We start from the raw sequence: 20,334 nt of genomic DNA on the forward strand, positions 1-20,334 counted from the left end.
TCACTGAGATAGCAATCTCCTCAAATACTGTCTCTTATACACATCTAGATGTGTATAAGAGACAGTTCCTTTTAAAAACTAAATTAGTTAAGATAAAAAAATGCATATAATGACTCAAGAAAATCAGTTTTAATTCAGAATTTGATTATTGGGGCCATTTTTACCTACCTGTCATATGGGGCCATTTTTACCGGAGCCATTTTTTCCGGGCCATTATTTCCGGGGCCATTTTTTCCGGGGCCATTTTTCCGGGGCCATTCTTACTGTACACCCCCACATCCACACCCAACTCCAGATCGTCACCAAAAAAGGAACGTCAGAAATCATTTGTGAAAATCCGACGGAGTTTGATAACAAACAAAGACACACAAAAAATATGAGCACTTTTCGAAGGTAATAATAATACTGTATCAACAATAGTTGCAATAAACAGCACCTGAAAACCATATACACGTAGTAATTACGTGTACACGTAAGCAATAGTTATTATGCAAGCGCTTGGTACCTTGCATTTAACTATAGCTTCACAACATGTTAAACAAATCAATGTACCTGATTATATATTCAGCATAATAATTAGCTACATATGATCCATATTACAGACTTACTAGAGCTTTACTAACCCTTTGTTAAACAAATCATGGTATTCAATTATATATTCAGAATAATAATTAGCTACATATAGTCTAGATTGGAGACTTACTATAGTTGGTCAAACTCATTGGCAAACAAATCAGTCTATCTATTTAATATTCAGCATAATAATTACCCTATATCTACATGAAAAGTATTTGGCTCATTTCTGTTGTGTTTTTTGTTAACTGATGATGGGTTGAAGATAATCCGAAACATGTCTTCCATTAAAAATGTTGTGTTATTTTTAAAATGCGTTGTATTTTTTGTCAACTTACGTCCATTTGGTTCTATTATCAAGGATTTCAGTTCAAGAAGATTGACAGTTTCTTTATTATGAAAATATGAAAAGATTACTCTTCGTTTGAACAAAGCCGAATGGGATTTTAATTTTTTACATAATATACCTTTATTATAGATAGTCGCTACTGTGATACCTCGAATCATCCCTAGTGCAAAGCTGGATATATAAGGCGGGAAAGCAACAGCCGGCTGGTAGTAATTACTCTTCCAGTCATTCTCGAAATTTGTCAAATTCGTGATACGAACATATGATGTGTGCCCATTATCCACACATTGTAACTCCAATGTGCCACCAGAAGTGTCATGAAGTTTTGTCAGACAATAGTTCATGATGGGTGTTTGACTTGATGTCACTGTTAAAAGGGTGTAATGAAAAAATACATAAGATTATGTTAACAAATCATTATTACAGTTATAGATATGAAAGTGGGTAAACATTTATAGGTCGGAATGCCCACCTCTTTTTAAGCGTTTAGCCAGACTGTGCAATGCTATGAAGGGATCGCCACTCCTTATAGTGACTCGGTTTATCTTAACAACATAATGTCAGTACCTATTTTTTACTTCTGGGTAGAGAGGAACACACGTAGATAAAAGTGTTCACCCAAAGACACAAGCAACCCGCACAGCGAAGACTTGATCCCCTGACCACCATATATTATATTTTTTATAATTAAAGACCAAGGCAGCTAAAGACCATGAAAACCTGTTTCTTTAGTTGGAGGTAGACATGTAGTTATTACGATTGTATACGTACATGTTCTGCAGTCAGTACCAGTAAATCCGGATGTACATGTGCAGCTGTTTTCGCCATCTGGACAAGTCCCAGGGTAGCAGATGGTACTGCTGGATCTCCAGGAGCAATTCTCTGCAACCCAATATAAACATTATGATAATAACTAAAAATAATAAAATAACAATAATAAAGTAATGGTACTATAATAATAATTATAACAATAATAATGATAATAATAATGATAATAATAATAACTGATGATAATTTAAAAAAAATTATTTATTTCATTAAAAAAACATTACATAATAGTTCATTTAATCTATGTTTAACACAATGAAACTACAGATATAGATCAACCTACGAATATAAAATTAGGTTTCAGGTTGTATTTGTTGTTACATTTTGATGTTAGTATTAAGTACAAAGTACATTGGCTTTTTAAAGAGCGCCAGTATGGGAATTTTTTTTTCTAATTACTTTACCATACCTTCACATATAGTAACTTTATTGAGATACGCTTGACCCAAAGCCGTTCCATAATCACCATTGCACGTCATACAATTTTGATTAGTTGCCGTTGTACAACTGACAAGATCACAGTTAGAGATAGCGGTGCACGCTGCGGATATTATAAGAATTTATCAAAATCAGTTATATAACATTACTGAAGTCACAGACAAGTGCAAATATAGTACAGTATTTTGAAGTTGACCATTTATCATCATTATTAAAATTATCTCCTTGATCATTATCTTTTAGTTTTTTATAAAACTATTATGATACATTTTTGAGTGCCAATTTCTAATTAATTAATCGAAGGCGTTTAGTTCAGTATACCTTCTGCGTATTCGATTAATTAATAATTCGAAGACGCAGAAGGTATACTAAGCGTTGAGTGAAAAAAGTAATTCGGTTGATTGTAGTTGAAAGCTAGTAGACTATATGGAATGAATGTGATGAGTTTTTTCTAGAGAGATGAGGCAGAAAAAGCGAAGTCCGTTGACCATGTTTTTATTTTGTGGTTTGAAAGAATGAGAAAGTTTTCTTTCCAGACGACGGGTGGTCACATAGATTTTTTAAGATGGTTTTTAAGATGATTTTTTTGAACATAACTACAAGTAGTTCAAAACGCTAAATAGAACATATAATTGCACTAAATTTCATTAGCTTAATAGTGTAATTACCAGTTTTTTAATATAAACATTCAAGTGGAATTTAGTAATATTTTAGTATGCACACATTTGCTATATGATTTGCTTGCTATATGTTTAAGACTAAATCACTGAAAGTGTCGCGTAGAGAAACCCGTGCAAAAACGGGATAGAAGTAGCAACTATAATTACTAATGTATGTAAAACAACATCGTGTTAGATTATATCATATTAAATATATACATACCTGGACAAGAGGTTTCTGATGCCAAAATAATGCTGACTTGCACATGATGAACACTTACATTTGCGAGGATTAAGAACAAACGTTAGAGACAGACAGTTGACAACGTTACAATCTGTAAATATAACATGAAAACATAAGAATGATGATGACAGTAAATTGTAAAAATTAATATGCTGTTTGAATATCTGTAATACAAAAAAAGTAATATAACATTAATGTTTATTATAAGATAAATGTCTGGTCTGGAAATACAGCGTTGAGTAAGTGTTTTTACGAGATAAAACTGACGACAATATAAGCTCAACCAGTTTTTAGATTCAGTTATCATATCATTACATACAGATATTTTATCTCTATTCTTGTTATTATAAAATACATAAAAAGCATGAAATATAACAAAATAACAATAGCAGGACTGCGGGTACACTCTCCAACTGTGACAGTCACTATCTGGGCCCCCCCCCCACCCCGACCACCGCTCATAGCCCAGTCTCAAATATGGTTGAGACTGGGCTGAGATGAAAAGCATCTGGAGTGTAGTGGTTAATGTACTCTAAATGGCCTGATATAGCACTGTTACTGTGTCTTAATTTGATTTTTTTAACTTTGTTAAATTTTAAGTAGATCAAATGATTTACTGCGAAACAAAGTAGGGGGAATTACCAGAAGTTTCAACACCTACCTCAGCATGCACCAAGGTTAGGAATGATTATAAAATAAGGATGTGCAAGTCTAGATTCCTGGGAATTGCACTCCCAAACGGTTTCCAGAGGGTCTTACTTTCTTTATATTATGAAAACTTTTAATGATCATTCTTTTGAAAGTTAGTGGTAGACTGATTTTTTGTGCAAACAGCAACGTATGTAACCCCTATGTCCTAGGAGGATGGGAATGTACTGGCACGATTCTGAGATTATCCTGGCCACATCATGTAGATTGGAATATGGTTTATTTAGATACATGATACATATTCATGAAATATCTATAAAACATCTCAGGAATACCATATAGAGCAGTTGAGCCACATCTTGAGGATTGGAATGTGGTTTATCTAGATACAGCAGATATTAATGAAATATCTAGATTAAAACATCCTAGGAATACCCAGAGAGCAGTTGACTATACACAATAACTCCTAGAAGTTAAAACCTCAGAAAATGGATCACCTACTAAGATATACAATGCTAACACAGCCTTAATTGCGCTAGAATAGATTGGCGATGTACACTCTCCTGCCTAGCTTTGTGTCAATGGTCAAGAACCGTCTGAATGTAGGACACAATAGAAAAAGATCCACTCAATATCAATAATGGTACCATTACCCGTTTAAACAAAATACTTTTTAGACTTTATTATATAGGCCTATATACAAACAATCGCCAATCTTTTCTATAGAATTGACCAATATAAATACTTTTTACGCAAACATTAAAGTCATATCTCATGGATGCTCTCCCCAGGGAGATGTTATTTATTTTATGTCATTTTCCCTTGTTCATTTTTTCATTCTGTACTATTTTTAAATTTTCACTTATTACTTTAACAAATGTTTGTAAGTGCAATTTTAATTTTGTACGGTTTTTAAATTCTTTGTTTTGGCCATTTTGAAAGTTGTTCTCAGCTTTTAATATTATTTTATATAATTGTCTACTATTTAAGACACAAGTGAAATTTGTTTTTTTCGTGTTTTTTTTAAACCCTAATGGAAGTAAGTATTTTACTTTTTTGCCATATCCATATAACCTTATTCTTACTGCACACTTGCTTTTGTTTTTGTTTTTTCTTGTTGCCTTGTATATATTTGACTCTGGTCAATAAATAAACTCAATCAAATTATATATTAGGCCTACCTTTTACCTTTCAAATATACGGTATTACTATACCTAGGAAGTAATTTAAGTTTCAATTGATATTTTTCATTAGTCATAAACATTGAAATTGATGTGGGTCCACATTTACTAATGTTTTAATGTCTCAAATTTATCATTTTTCAACGTGTTTTTCCTTGTTTAAAAGACATACCCTCTGACAGGGTCTGCATTTTGTCTGTCCTGGAAAATGTGTATGGCGTTATGAGCTCTACCGTATATCAACGTTTAATATTGCCTGTCGTTATATTACCATATACCATATTGCCATTATATTATGGTTATGGTATATTTTAAAAATGAATAAACTTGCACCAGAGGCAGTCATATTATGACTGTTCCCTGATTGTACACACTACATCGATGCTGTAATGACAGTTGCACACGAATAGGCCTATCATTTGAACACTACAAATCTAAAAGTGTACTGTAGACTCACATGATGTTTTGCATACGTATCCATCGTAAACATTATCACTGCATTCCTCGTCATTCCAACGATAATTACTTTTCCGCATTTCTGCACAGTTAGGGTCTTCAATTATGCGATCTAGATTTGGTTGACCAGAGTCCCAATTACTTAGAAAGATGAAAACAAACTTTATTCAAAATACCATCAAACAAGGAGAAACTGAACAAGTTGGAATACAATACTCACAAGAAAATATACGAAGTTTCAAAAATGTTTTTCATTAACAAATATTTTAAAACATTCACAAAATAACATTATATTGATCATGAGGTATTCCAAAGTATATGACTGCTACAACCACAAATTTTCATTATAATTACTTCCAAATAAAAATCCTACAATATTGTGTGCTATATAATTATTTTTTTTCCTTTCCTTAGATTAAAGATAACATAAGCATTCAGTGTAGGCAATATGTATCATAGAAGTAACAGTGCCGCCACATAAGAATCAATCTAGTGCATGCGCGGGGAAATGCAAGTACAAAGATATTGTTGCTGAATGTGAAAACAGAAGACGGAATGTGTCTGACTTCCAAATAAACGTGGAAAGCAGAGGCTTTTAAACACATTATTGATTAAGTCCCAAGTGGAAACGAAAATCAATGCTAAACAAGTATATGCCTCTAAAACAGCCATGAGAGCCAGCTACATTACCTGGCAATGCAGAAAGGAATTCCAACAGATTCAAAGTGAAAGGGACGGTTGAGCGGTCATAAAACATTTTTAACACGTCTGTCTGGTCCAACGTCCAGAGACCTCGGAGCATAGTATTCCAGACAGGTCAACAAGGGGTGGAAAGAAGAGGCTCCGGAGATGAGGTGATTTTCTAATGAATTATTGGTCAAAATTACTGATAAATTTTAACAAAGGCCTATGTCCACATTATCTACATTGTAATGCAGGGTGAAGGCCTGTCATACATTATGAACTTAGTCATAGGTTTTGCATAACAAAATCTAAATTGAAATTAAAAAATTGTCATGAAAGTTGAACTTAGAAATAAAAATAAAAGAACAACAAACGTATGTATTTTGTCTTTATCAGTTTTAAATTTGTCTAAATAGTATACTCTCACGTACACCTTTAACACTTGTTATTTATCTTGCATTGTTGACAGGCTGTGAAGTGGCTGATGGTATGTTTCAACCCTAGGTGCAAGCTTTTCATGGCATACAAATTCAGTACCATACTTGCACGAATCAGCGCCCCGTTTGAATAAGCGCCCCTTCTAATTTGAATAAGCGCCCCTCAATAATATCATAAGATCTTTTTAGCAAGTCAATAGTCCAATCAATCCAGAGACAGATTGTTGGCATACTTGGAACTGCAGAGTGGAATCACATTCTTCATAGGTCAATATCAAATTGAAGATATTTCTCTCCAGATGAGAACCATATGATCCCTGGACAGACAATATATTTCCAACTTTCTTATTCTTACATATTTGTATAGGTCTAGTCCTACTCTTTTTTTTTCTTTTTCCGACAATTTACACCTTTAGAACATTCTCATCTGAGTTTTCAAGAAAACCTGCAATGATCCTGCAATTCTGCTAATCTCAATCGGCCAATGGCCAACAAGCTAACCACCACCCACAACCACTAATTGCATCTGTTATTCTGGTGTTATGTAAATATTCACAGCATTCTTGTCATGAGCCATGTTCTCTGGACGATTATCTTTTATGACGATTAACGAATGGTTTTGCGGCGTAAAAGTGCCTCCTGAAGTTCCCATGGAACCCCTCGATTTTCATCTATTTGCGTAAGCGCCCCCTCAATTTCCACTCTGTTTTCATAAGCGCCCCGTTTGAATAAGCGCCCCTCAGAAAGGGCAAAAAATATTTTAAGCACCCGGTACCCGGGCGCTTATTTGCGCGAGTACGGTAATTAAATAACCCTTTACCTTGAACTCCCCTTCCCCCCACCCCATGACAAAAGGGCATAAATGACAATTTGTTATTTTGGAGATATTAATATTAATAATAATAATAATAATAATAATAATAATAATAATAATAGTGTATTTTTATATAGCACACATATCCATCTAATGTAAGATGCTCAGGGCGCTTGATATGTGGACTAGGAACTCGATCAATGACTTTCTTCGCCCCTAAGGGTCTCTTCGTGTCTGTGCTACCCGGTAACAGCAACTCTCGTCGTCCACCACAGTGGCTGTCTGTTCCAGTACACCGGGGTATCCCCCTACTCGTCTCGAAGGGTGTTCTGGGTTCTTTATAGTGCACACGAGCCATTGTATACACAGGGCACGGTTTACAATCCTTATCCGAGAAGACTTGTTCTACCACCAGAACCATAGGCGAGCGTGCCATTAGGCAAAACGTATAAACTTATGAAGCCCTAACATGTGTTTTAGTATTTGATTTCATGGTTAATGTATTAGAATAAACAAATAATGTCTCTTCCAGTGTAGCACACATTTTTTCTATAGATAATGATTTTTTGCGCTCAAAACGTCAGATATGCCATTTTGCCGTGGGTTTTCCGTTCAAGACATGTTGACAAACTTTGGCAAAAGGATATAAGTGCACAGTTTAGTGTTTTCAACACAATTTGAAGTCTGATTATCCAAAAAATAAAATTTAATATACAGTGTCATATGCTAGTCATGTATAAAATATTAAATTAATGTACAATAATACCAAAGTAACGCGTTAAATAAATAAAATGACAAAGGAATTTAGAACCCATGTATACCAAATATACAAACGAAAAAGAGAATTAACTATATGGTATGCTGTTATGTATCAAAGCCTTTTTGACTCATGGCACTAGATCGAGGACCCTATGGGTAGAGGCCCTTCGGGACCCCGGGGGTCCAGGGCCCTGCCGACCTTCGCACAAGATCGCATAGGCGTTACGACGCTGCGTGAAGGATACGCGCGTATGCGTATGTGAAGTAGAACTGTTGTTTAGTTAGAATGTGCAGGTGATTGTTTCTATGTGTACGTTGAACAATATATTGTTTTAACTTTCTAAGAAAATATATAAAATGTATTTATTCAGATGAAAAAGTAAATTGTTGTTTGCTTTGTGAGCACAGTTGACTATGCTAAGCTATAGTTGTCCCTTTTTTTATTTGCTATAAATAAACGTAGAAGTAGTGCCTTTTTGCCATGGTTATTTGCTGAACGTTGTGGTTGTGCCTCTTTGCCATGGATATTTGCTAAGTAAATGCTTCAGTTATCCCATTGTTTTTTATTGTTAAAATGTGAATTATTATTCTACCATAGTTAATTATTGTTACTAAACAGTTACTCTTTCCAATGGATTTATTTCCATGTATTGAACTGTATTTTCTTATTGTGAACTTTCACACTGCCACGCTGCAGATAAATTGTACAGTATTACTATGTAGGCTCCACGATGCTAAAGCTGTGCCTTGTGAGGAGCCTCCGCGTGAAATACATATTGAATGAAAAAAAAACTGTATTCTATTCAAAGTAAGGCATTGATAGCATAATTAACTAGACTTACCATGTTTGCCTAGCATTAACTAGAAATATGCTACCGTCAAAAATCATACTATTTATGTAGTTTCTTATTTACAAATTGTGAGTACACAAACAGTAGGAAGAATACAAAATAATAAAACTTTTTAGGCAACCATCATTGTAACCAGGAAAACTCGATTAATCGGTTGGCTGTTGAAAAATCGTCACACTTCAATGTATCACAGACTATCATTGCAGTTATTTCCCTTCTGCCTATGGAATTTAATGAAAATTGTGTAGTTATGCCCTTTTGCCATGCCCCTATCTAGCCCGGAGGACACTTTTTACAATTGTTTTTGTGTAACACGATTTTTTTTTATATCTTAAAGAAAATTAATTCTAATATAAAAATCTGACATTATTGACATAAAACTGGATTAGGTATAAAGCAATACTAAAACTGAACAAACCCAACTCGATACAGGTATTTATTGACCTATATGGCAGTATCTTATCTCAAACGGGTTAATATTAATTTAATCTGCATCTGCTTTTGTAACTTCCTAGGCCTACATAGTTATATATTGTTATTAGACTTCAATACAAAATGCATTAAGAAATTCATTTCGGCCCGGAATCCTGTATCATGCACTCATTACACTAGCATTATAGTTTAAGATAACCCCATTACTTTGACAATAAATAACTGGGTTGACGCTAGAAATACAATTTTAAAAACTGTATAATGTGTATAAGCGTACATACATCTACTTCTCCACAAAGATACCCACCCAACACCAACATTATTTCACTAATTTGCATGTGGCAAACACAAATTAGTTTGTCAATTTGTAAAGAAATTAGATTAAGAAAATACAATGACCATATGTTCCGGTTATTTTTTTTTCTTTTCTTTTGGTCGTTTAAAAGTTTATTCGTAATTAAATTTGTATAGACTTCAAAGTGATATCTTGATACACGTAATATCTTCATTTTATGTAATAAATTATAAATTAATGTAACATAACATATAACGTATTTATTACTTCAAAGTATGTACTCACCAATAATTTTGAGAGGAGCCGTCGGCCCAATGATAATCATCATCGTCATCTTCATATAGACCTATCCATGCATCACTAGTAATCAATGATCCAACAAAAGTCTTAAAAAATAAATTAAAGTTTCAGATATATTGTCCTTGTAAAAATCGGTAAAACCCTCAAAACTGAATTTAAAATTATGACTCTAGCTCATTAAGAATAATAAATTAAGTTATTAACCTTCAGTAAGATACGGGTAAAAACAATCTAGTTATGTGTAGGCCTAGATTACCTTACATTATATAATTTCATGTTTTTAATTTAAATAATAATACTTGTAATGAGATTTAATCATAATAACAATAAAAGTAATATCGTTATCTTTATCATTATAATTATTTTCTTTATTAATATTAATACTTATTATTATTACCATTATCATTATTATTGTTATTATTATCATTATTATTTTCATCGTTATTATTATTATTATTATTATTATTATTATTATTAGAATTTGCTCCAAGTCTAATTCTTTATCACATACTAAACCACTATTTTTTGCATTTAAAACTTTAAATATTTTTGACATTAATAGGCTTCAAACTGCCATATTTTTATATAGATACGCTAATAACTACCTCCCAGAATCATTTAACAATTACTTTAAGAAACATGGTGAATTACACAATTACCATACACGTACCTCTAATGATTACATTTTTTTCAAATGCCAGACAAAGTTTAGCCCTAATTTTGTTAATTTTAATTGACCTAAAGTGTGGAATTCTCTTGATCAAAATCTTAAAACGGCACCATCTGTTTTAAATTTTTAATCAAACTACAAAAAAAAAACATCTAATATCAAATTACGCTGCGTCTTAATAATTATATAAATAAGAAGAACGTTAAGTGAACAATTTGAAATGTGTAGCAACTACTGTTTTATTTTTTTATTTTTTTTCCTTATTTTAAAAGAATCGTGTATAATTGTTTAACTGTCTTTGTATTTTCCCCCCTTTGTTTTGTAAGAGGTGGGTCGAACTTAGAACCTTATTTGGTTTATCCGACTTTCCCCCCACACAATTCTGAACTGAACTATGTTCAGTATATGTTTTATTTGATATGTGTGGAAATAAATGAATAAATGAAATGAAATTATTATTATTATTATTATTATTATTATTATTATTATTATTATTATGTATTTATTTATCTATCTTACATTTAACAGAAACATACAGGATCGAATAATGATTTTTAATCTCTCTTAATGAGGTGTAGAGTTATTTTAATTGTGAGATAAACAATCCTGATTTGACACAGGATTTGAAATTGTTTTAATTGAGATTGGAAGGCAAGCGTGTTAACAGCCAAGCAATAGCTCCACTTAATGTTATTGGGTAAAATGAATAAATGTTTCTTGGTAATTACATTTTCTCCTGAAGAATGTATAGAAACTAAATCTACTCCTGATCCCTGTCCCCGACAATAACTTTTAGCTGGACCCCAGTGAACACGTGAGGTGAACTCTTTGTAGCAATAGGTTCCATATTCGCTCCAGCCAGCAGGACAGACAGCTAAACAATCTGAAAGGCAGTACAGTAAAATTTAACAGACACTATGGAACTATCTTGTAGCGGGAGCTTAGTGCTACTATTAGACAGGGCCCAGCCAAGGATAAACTGCCATTTTTTCCGGTATAAGTTTTCTCAGCGGTTAATTAAAAAAGGTTCCAGATGACAGATCGCTGTAAGAAAGTCTTTTACACAACAAATTTCTGGCAATCTTAATAAGGTAATTCTGTTGGCCATTTTTGCATTTTGGCGGCCATCTTGAATATGGAGTAAACTTTTAGGTGGCCTTAAATTTAATTTAAAATTAATTTAGGATTAACTAATTCATTGAAAAACGTTAACGGAACAAATATTAGGCAGAATTTGCCGAATTAAGTTAATTTTGAATTTTGGCGGCCATTTTGGATTTGAGGCCAATTCCCCCCCCCCCCCCAGCTTATTTCAAGTTGTATGGGGTCAGGATAATAAAACTGCTGAGAAATACAGTTTAAATAAAATTTAAGTATTAAAGTTGAGGGTTTTACCGATTTTTACAAGGACAATATATCTGAAACTTTAATTTATTTTTTAAGATACAGAACAAAATGGCAGTTTATCATTGGCTGGGCCCTGTCTATATAAAGTAAACAATGCTTGATAACACACGGTTTTAACTTTTTCAGTAGTATTTTCGTATCATTTATTTCATGCCATTTCATGGTATTTACAGTATAGACTTAAACATTGATGGCTACATAACAGATTAATGATGGTTTGCATGGAAAATGTCATATATGACTTATGACCTGCATGCCAAGCATAATCATAATAATTCATAATAACCATAATATAATAACAATAGTAATAATAATCATTATTAATATAAAATAAATATCTGATAATATTGACAATGACAATAATAACAGTGACCCTAATTAAAATAATTCATATTTTACTTAATAAAAATTATTGATGGTAGTGATTAAGTAGGTATGTGTGGGCTCGTTTCTTGATTTCACCAATTAAGTTGTGTTTTATATGATCAGATAAACTATTCCAAATTTTGCAGCCCCTGTCAGCTATACCATTTGTCCTACATTTATTATTTTCACAGGTATCTGGTAATTACATATATTTCTTGTTTCGTCCTCCATTTTTAGAAAAAAATTATCAAATGCAATTGGAAGCTGATTGTTTTCAGACTTAAATGTGAATTGTTATATATCGTTGATATTAAGTGAATTGTTTTGGTAGAATAAACCGTGTGTATGATGCAAGTAACCCACTTTAGATATAATTGTCATTGTGGTTTTTTTTTTTCTGAAGCATATGTATTTTTTGTAGTTCATTTGGGGAGTCCCCACTGTGACTGCGTAATTAATGTGTGACAAAACTAAAGCAATGTCTATTGTTAAAAGTACATTTTTGGGGATAAAATATTTCCATCTGCTTGATATTTTACTGTTACGTAGTCTAAGTGTGATATAATAGTTAACTGTTCATCTAGGAGGCAACCAAAAAATGTTACATAGTTCCGTTTTATTGTTAGTTTCAAACCACTATTTGTCTACTACTGAACATAAAATATTTAGTTTATTTTTTTGTTTTATTTAATTTATTTTATTTAAATTTAATACTTTGACATACATCTACTATGTCACACTAGAAATATAAGGGACCCAGTATGTGTCCCTGTGGGACTCCGTACTTATCCTCTTTATTTCAGATTCATATTTTCAACATTCACATACAGTTCTGTCTTCAATTAACTTTTTTTACGACTCTAAGACCATTCTTCTGATACCATAAGGGACACAGGATGTAATTTTTGAAGGAAATAATGGTTTTTAGGTTTCTATTTAAATTTTCTATAGCGTCTGAAACACAATAAGAAAAATTGAGGCTGAGGTAAATGTCACATGAAGTTGTATGTTCAGATAGAAAAAAACACAAAAAATCCTAACCGTTCCTTATTTACAGTAGCTGTGACTATGCAATACCCTATATAATAAAGTACGGTATTATACTGCTGTGCAATAATAATTTTGTATGTTTGAAAATTCTTTCGGTATTCAAGCTGACAAAAATTCAAAAGCTGTTATGTTTGATCTGAAAGTTTATTGTGTCCCAAGAAGTCGTTTGAACCTATCGAATAGAAATACAAAAATTGCTCAAAGTTTTTCATCGCGATAATATAGGTTAACGTAATTTTAACTATTTTCAATCCATTAAATCATGCATTCAGTACTTGAACTTCGACATCAAAAATTCAAATTCAAGTAATAATAATATTTATTTGAATTATACCATTTATATCGACGATACTCAAAGAAAAATACTTTTAAACATATTATTCCTCTCATAAAGAAAACCCGAAATAATGCGACTCTCATTCAATGCAATTCAATTCAATTCAATTCACTTTATTGCTTCATAAGCCATCGAGGGCTACTATCCGCTTTAACTATATATATATATAGGCCTACACATAAATACATTGAAAAGAAAAACATATAAAATAAAGCACATGCAACTGCTTAATAGAAAGGGCATTCCGGATGGAACCAATTTTTAATTCATCAGGGTCAAGATTAAGAGATGAAAGAATACGTAGAGAAAATGGAAGGAAAGATTTATGAAAACGAAACAATACAAAAAAAATCAAGCAATCAGCCGCTCTATTGTATTACATGGTATACCCATGGTTACTCTGGTCAAAAGTTATAACTACTGTATAAAACTCTCATGGATTAACTTCGTTATAATATACTTAACTTACACTAACTTAAAAGGCGAGTCCCACATAAGCCTCATAACAATGCAAATATCACTCCGCTATATACAAAATGCACCAGACTCTTAAAACACAGTACCCCAAATTAAGGTAAATCAATACGCAATTAAAATATACTTCTAATAATTACTAATTAACGTTTCTGTTCATGTACAATCAAAACAGGCATCACTTGCAAGATGATTCATCATATACCTAATACGATGCTACAATTCTAAGCATAACTATAGGCCTAATTCTAGTGATAGTTCGTAATTCCTAATATAAAATTTCAGCAAATCGCTCACAATAGCGACTATACCGTACTATATCAATCACAGTTTTGTGATCTTATTTAATCATTAATTATTGCTGTTCTACACCACCTCAGCACCACCATGTTTGGGGCTGAGCTGAGCAAATTTGAAGAATAGGACCCTCTAGAGATGCTCAAAAATTGCACTCTCAGATGGTAAAAATACCGTAATGGTTAATGGTTTTTAATTTATAGAGCGCAAAATACAAAAAGTCTCTAAGCGCTATCAGGCAAGTGTAAAGATGGAACGGAAACCAAAACCACAAAATAAAAAGTGAAAATTGAATACCATGCCAGCACCCAAACCGAAGTATGGGGATACGCCCTCATCGCTGGCTAGGGTTCAATCTAATTGAACTACAGTCAGCACCTGTTGAGTCTCGGCCATCTCGGATTCGGGCGCCTCCTATCCTAGTTAAAGCTATAAAAGCTAGCTGGCATGGAAATAGAAAAAAAATAAATTAAAGAGACGAGAATAAGTGGGTCTTAAGCGCCAATATCATAAGATTTTCTTTTTAGCAAGTCAATAATCCAATTAATCCCTTACTTTCCACTCGGTTTTCATAAGCGCCCCATTTAAATAAGCGCCCCATTTGAATAAGCGCCGCTCAGAAAGTGCAAAAAAAATATTTTAAGCGCCCGGGCGCTTATTTGCGCGAGTATAGTATTCTTTTTCAAAGCAGTGTTTTCGACAAAAAATTATTGACTTCCACTCGACGGGAGCTATGCTGGTAGCTATGCTCCCTCTCCCTCTCCCCTCATGGGCATCGCAAAGTTCAGAATCAAGGACTTATAGTCTATTCTATACTTTGAGTCGCAACTTAAAGCAAATTATGATTTTGGAACTTCTAGATGCCCGGAAATGGCACTCATCCAGACTTAGAACTTCGAATATTTTATCTCCATTTTAAAAAATATTTACAAATGCAGGGCCCACGGGGTCCTGGCCGACTGGGCAACCCACCCCACTGGATTAATATGCTGTCCTACAGTTGATGTCAGTCACATATTATGCTGTTTTGTATCAGCAATGTCCTTTAGGATCAGAGTTCTATAGAGGACCCCACTAGACAATATGGTACCCTAAGGATCAGTGGCCCTTTGAACAATTTTTAAGAATAGGCCCCTCTAGACGCTCGGAAATGGCACTCTCAGCCGATTCTCGACCTTCCTCCCGACGGCAGTTATGCTCCATCGTATGCTCCTTTACCCTTAGACACCCCTCCCCTCACGGGCATCGGAAAGGTCTGATCAAAGGACCTATAGTCTATGTTTTATACTGGGTAGTCGCAAAGCAAATTATCATTATGGCACCTGTTATAATTTGTGTAGTAGTAGGTGGAGTAGCCTGTTTACGACACATACAATACAGTAAATAAGAGAATGCTGACAAACGGATTGTATCTACAATAACGGACTAATGACTTGAAGAAGTAGTCTAAAAGTGTTTATTATACTGACTGGTACATCATATATACACATATATAAGTGTTAATAAATATTCATGTCATTTGTATATCATCATAATGTTGGAATGCAGGATAGATACTTAGTTCTTGTGTGTCTCTCTTAGCATCAATCAATAAACCACTAACTGTAACCACTAAACAATTGAAGAGTTTCTTCACCTTTATAACTGTTAGTTTCACTATTAAATCTAAGTAATGTATAACATATGTAAATAAGATAGGAATATCAGAGCATATCCTAACAGCACTTTTTGATGCCTAGAAATGGCACTCATTCAGACTTAAAATTTGAAAATTTTATCTCAATTTTTTAAAATTTTGACAAATGTAGGGTGGCCCTGGCCAGCTGGGCACCCCACCCCAATGGATTAATATAATATATCTCATACAGTCGCTGTCAGAGACACATTATGCTGTTATTTAACAAGGCATCTTGGATCAGGGTGGTATACAGAGTGAGGACCCTACTGACCATCATGGGTAGGGGCATCAAATGGGCCCCTAAGGGTCGGTAGGCTGCGGATATTCGCACTTACTCCATGCTGAGCCTAGATAGCTGTTCTATAGCTGGGTACTAGACATAGACATAGACATAGACGTAGACATCACTTTATTAATCCAAATCCTTGGAAATTACATCGCTCTTTCAATAAATTAAGCAGGAAAAGTAATTCATTGCAATAAATAATAACTATCTTACATATCTACTATTAAACAGGTAAATGCCCCTCGCAATGAATGAGTTAGAATAACGGTTCGTGTTAGCAGCCGGTACCCTCAGTCTACCGCTGCGTTGTATAACGCAACTAGCAATATTTGAATGTAACGGGTGACTTTTGTCAGACATCACGTTATCAAACTTGTTAACTAGTCGTTCTTCGTAGACTGAGTGCACCGATTGCAGGTCCGAACCGATAATCTTCCCAAACCTGTTAACAAACTTCTGTAATCTGTCCCTATCACCTTGTGAAATATTCCCACCCCAACAAACTAAGCAGTAACAAAGTAATCCGAGAATAATAGATTATAAAATGACAGCATTATCTCCTTCCTGACCTGAAAAGAATTACTACATTCCGGCTAAAAAAAACTGTCTTTAGGTCTCCCCTTTGGACCTTGTTTCACCCTGATTTATGCGTCTGGGATATAGGTTGTGTTCGTTGTCAATCAATAGTAGTAAAATAATCGAGCTCTCCATTCGCCCTCTGCTGGATCCGTCACTGAACTCATGGGCACACTTCCTTTTTTCCCTCTTTCTTTCTTCCCTTTAACTCTTCTCAATTTTTTTTATTTTTTCGGCGTGACTAAAGGGGAGGGGGGACACAGGCCCCGTGTGCTCTCTTATACACATCTAGTAATCGAGCCTGCTACGATAATTAGATATTTAACTTACAAACAAACAAAACTGTCAGACAGGTAACAAGAGAGGGTGCTCATTCCGTTCCCTTACGAAACAAAAGGTGTGTAAAAATAAGAACAAAATAAGAACATTTTGAGCCTGAAATCGGCAAAAAAATTATAAGACTGAGCCTGGGAAAAATTTCCTGGTTCTTATATAAAAAAAAAAGTACTTTATATATAATCATACTCACATGGAACAATATAAAGTAAAGAACAGCAGCACTTTTGAGACTAAAAATATAGAATTTATTCTCTAGCTTTCGTCCACACAGTGGACTTCATCAGGAGACTGTGATGTAGTCCATTGTGTGCACGAAAGCTAGAGAATAAATTCTATATTGTTATTCTCAAAAGTGCTGCTGTTCTTAACTTTATATTGTTCTATACTTTACAGACTAACGCGGCTATACTTTTTATTCATCATACTCACATGTTATCCCTAAAGTGTGTATAAGTACTACATGCACTGACAACATTTTGCTTATGCCTAGCATGGTAACAGCCGTTGGTTTCCTCAGTCGGCGTCATGTCATTTAGAAGTAATTATCTATAGGTCTACGCTTCATAACATACTATTTACGTTGTGATGTTATCAATTTTAATGTGGTATCTCGTGAAATAATTGGGTTGTTATTTGCACAGTCATAACAATGCCTACTACAACGTTTTAGTTTTAGAGGGTTTTGGTTTCTTCATCATATTTTCTCATTTGACTTTTTTAACGTTAGAATTTCTCCTGCACTCTTAGCTATATGTGATCAACATCTGATACCGGTAATTCTAAAAAATTACCTCTGTTCTTAGCAAATGTAGTATTAAATGTCAAACTTTTTAATGAAAACTTGAAAAAGCAAATAATTGTACATTCTGTAAAACACTAGTTATGTAGTCCTGGAAAAGAACGTTATTTTTAGGAACAACTTGCAAATGTTTCCGTGTCATGTGTTAATAGTAAGAATAGGCCTAGATAATAGATAGGCCTATACGTAGTTATTGAATTCTTATTTTTTACTTATTTAAATGGAAGTTAACGTATGTTTATCTATTTATTTAACTCTTAACGCACCAATTCATTGTGTGCTCTTTTAATAAAAGCGTATTTTTGCATGAATAAAACTATAAAATTAAAAACAGGATAAAAAATCAACAACCTCTAACATTTACAAATGAATTATTAATCAAATTTTATATTATTCCACGCAAGTACTATCACATATTAAATTAAAGAACTAATTGAGAATTAATAAATTATCATGTGTAACACAGGCCTAATTTATACATTACAGCTAATTTTCCATTAGAAAAAACATAAGATCAATCTCAAGAATATTTTGACATGCATTTTTTTTTAATAAAAAGCCCTTTTTATTAACACTTTTTCCGAAGTCGCACTGTGTCCTTACTGATAGAGAACATTTTATTTAAAGAGAAAAGAATTATGAAATAAATTTACATAATTAAAAGTAAAAAACTCAAATGAATCTGTTGATTTTTAAAAAGATGACAGAGAGGAGAGAAATTATGCTACCTGGCGCAGTTTGGGACATTTGCTATTTTGGTCAACGAAATACCATTCTGTCGAGAAAAAATAATAATAATTCTAGATTTTGTTATTTTGTTGACCAAAATAGCGAATGTCCCAAACGGCGCCCGGTATAAACAATACATAAGGTAAAAATAATTTTAAAAACGGATAGAAGCCTGTAAGTTTAAAACGATTCTTCTTTTTTCGCTATTGGGCAAGCTCGTACTATACTCATTGTTTTTTTAACTTCTTTACTTTTCTATTATTTTTTAAAGTCATTGTTTACTTTTTAAAATTATTTCTTTTAATTATAAAGTCCCCTGCGCGCAACCCTCCAACGATTCCGATCTGAAGCGATTTCAATCATCTCCTACACGTTACTAAGGTGGGAGTCGGCGAGAAATGAGCCAGGTATAAACAAGGCCACCCTTTGAAATAACTCTTTTCGAGATATCTCTCTTGTCTCTATGTTCAGCATAGATGATAGTATTATACTACTGATTAAACCCGGTCTCATAACTTTATAATTTTCCACACCACCTACAGTATCTTTGGTTATATTCATGGCACTTCCAAAGCTATTATGGCTTAAAATGAACATCCCTTGTCACGGAATTCCATATATTTGGCCTGTATTACTACTACTTTCAAGCCCAATAAAACTGCTTCTGTTATCAATCAGTCGGTTATGGACACAATCATTGTTGTCAATAAAGTAATTTGCTTGTAATTCTTATCTATATACCAATAACTTTTATTGACATCATCAATTTTCATGAATGCAACGTGTTATATAATTACTTGCTCTGACCTTTAAAGCTCTCCATCTGAATGAACCATCATATTTGCGTTCATTTTTCCCGATATACCTCCATTTCGCAGTCTTCGAACACCCTCTCAAAACATTCTTTCTGTCACCAAATACCAGTTTGATTTAATTGGTCTACGCGGTAGATGCGTATTTCTATGCTCCTCACTGTGTTGGATAAAGAGTCTATAAGACATACCGTACTGTGTCACAGAAAATGATTTTACGAGCTCTTATGTGATCGTTATTATTTCTGTATTTGTAAGGACAAGTAGGCGTATGTGTGTTATAAAATATATCTGAAATCATATTAAATCCATGATTATTTAAAGCGGTACTGGCGCCATGATTTTCCCGACGGGGATCCAATGTCTCGATGGGGAAGGGGGTTTCGATGTTCCCGATGAGAAGGACGATTTTCCAGCCAGGTGGGAGAATAACTGGGCGGCCCAGGTGCAGTACATGAGAACGCCTCAGAGGTCATAGGGACGAACGCCCCCGGAAAGTCCGACTTTTGGAATTGAAAGGATTATTTTATTGATTTTTTAGTCTAATATTTTGTAAAGATTTACAT

At 33.6% G+C, this 20,334-nt stretch overlaps 2 protein-coding genes across 2 annotated transcripts in view; both read right to left on the bottom strand.

The window, feature by feature from the left end:
* Positions 1 to 11,501, bottom strand: part of LOC117122906 — a 15,277-nt gene extending 3,776 nt beyond the window's left edge. Inside the window, exons 1-7 of the mRNA XM_033268682.1 lie at positions 11,347 to 11,501; positions 9,934 to 10,034; positions 5,378 to 5,517; positions 3,071 to 3,182; positions 2,160 to 2,291; positions 1,694 to 1,804; positions 1,041 to 1,289 (exon numbers count right to left, since the gene is read on the bottom strand). Coding sequence (XP_033124573.1) covers positions 1,041 to 1,289; positions 1,694 to 1,804; positions 2,160 to 2,229 — 430 coding nt within the window. The 5' untranslated portion in view covers positions 2,230 to 2,291; positions 3,071 to 3,182; positions 5,378 to 5,517; positions 9,934 to 10,034; positions 11,347 to 11,501. The remainder of the gene's footprint in view (positions 1 to 1,040; positions 1,290 to 1,693; positions 1,805 to 2,159; positions 2,292 to 3,070; positions 3,183 to 5,377; positions 5,518 to 9,933; positions 10,035 to 11,346) is intronic.
* LOC117122905 overlaps positions 1 to 20,334 on the bottom strand; it is a gene marked incomplete at its 3' end in the record, with an annotated part of 62,491 nt that overhangs the window by 26,277 nt on the left and 15,880 nt on the right.

Source organism: Anneissia japonica, unplaced genomic scaffold (genome assembly GCF_011630105.1).
Source record: "Anneissia japonica isolate Jap-2015-1 unplaced genomic scaffold, ASM1163010v1 scaffold287555_len78229_cov139, whole genome shotgun sequence".
NCBI classification, from domain to species: Eukaryota; Metazoa; Echinodermata; class Crinoidea; order Comatulida; family Comatulidae; genus Anneissia; species Anneissia japonica.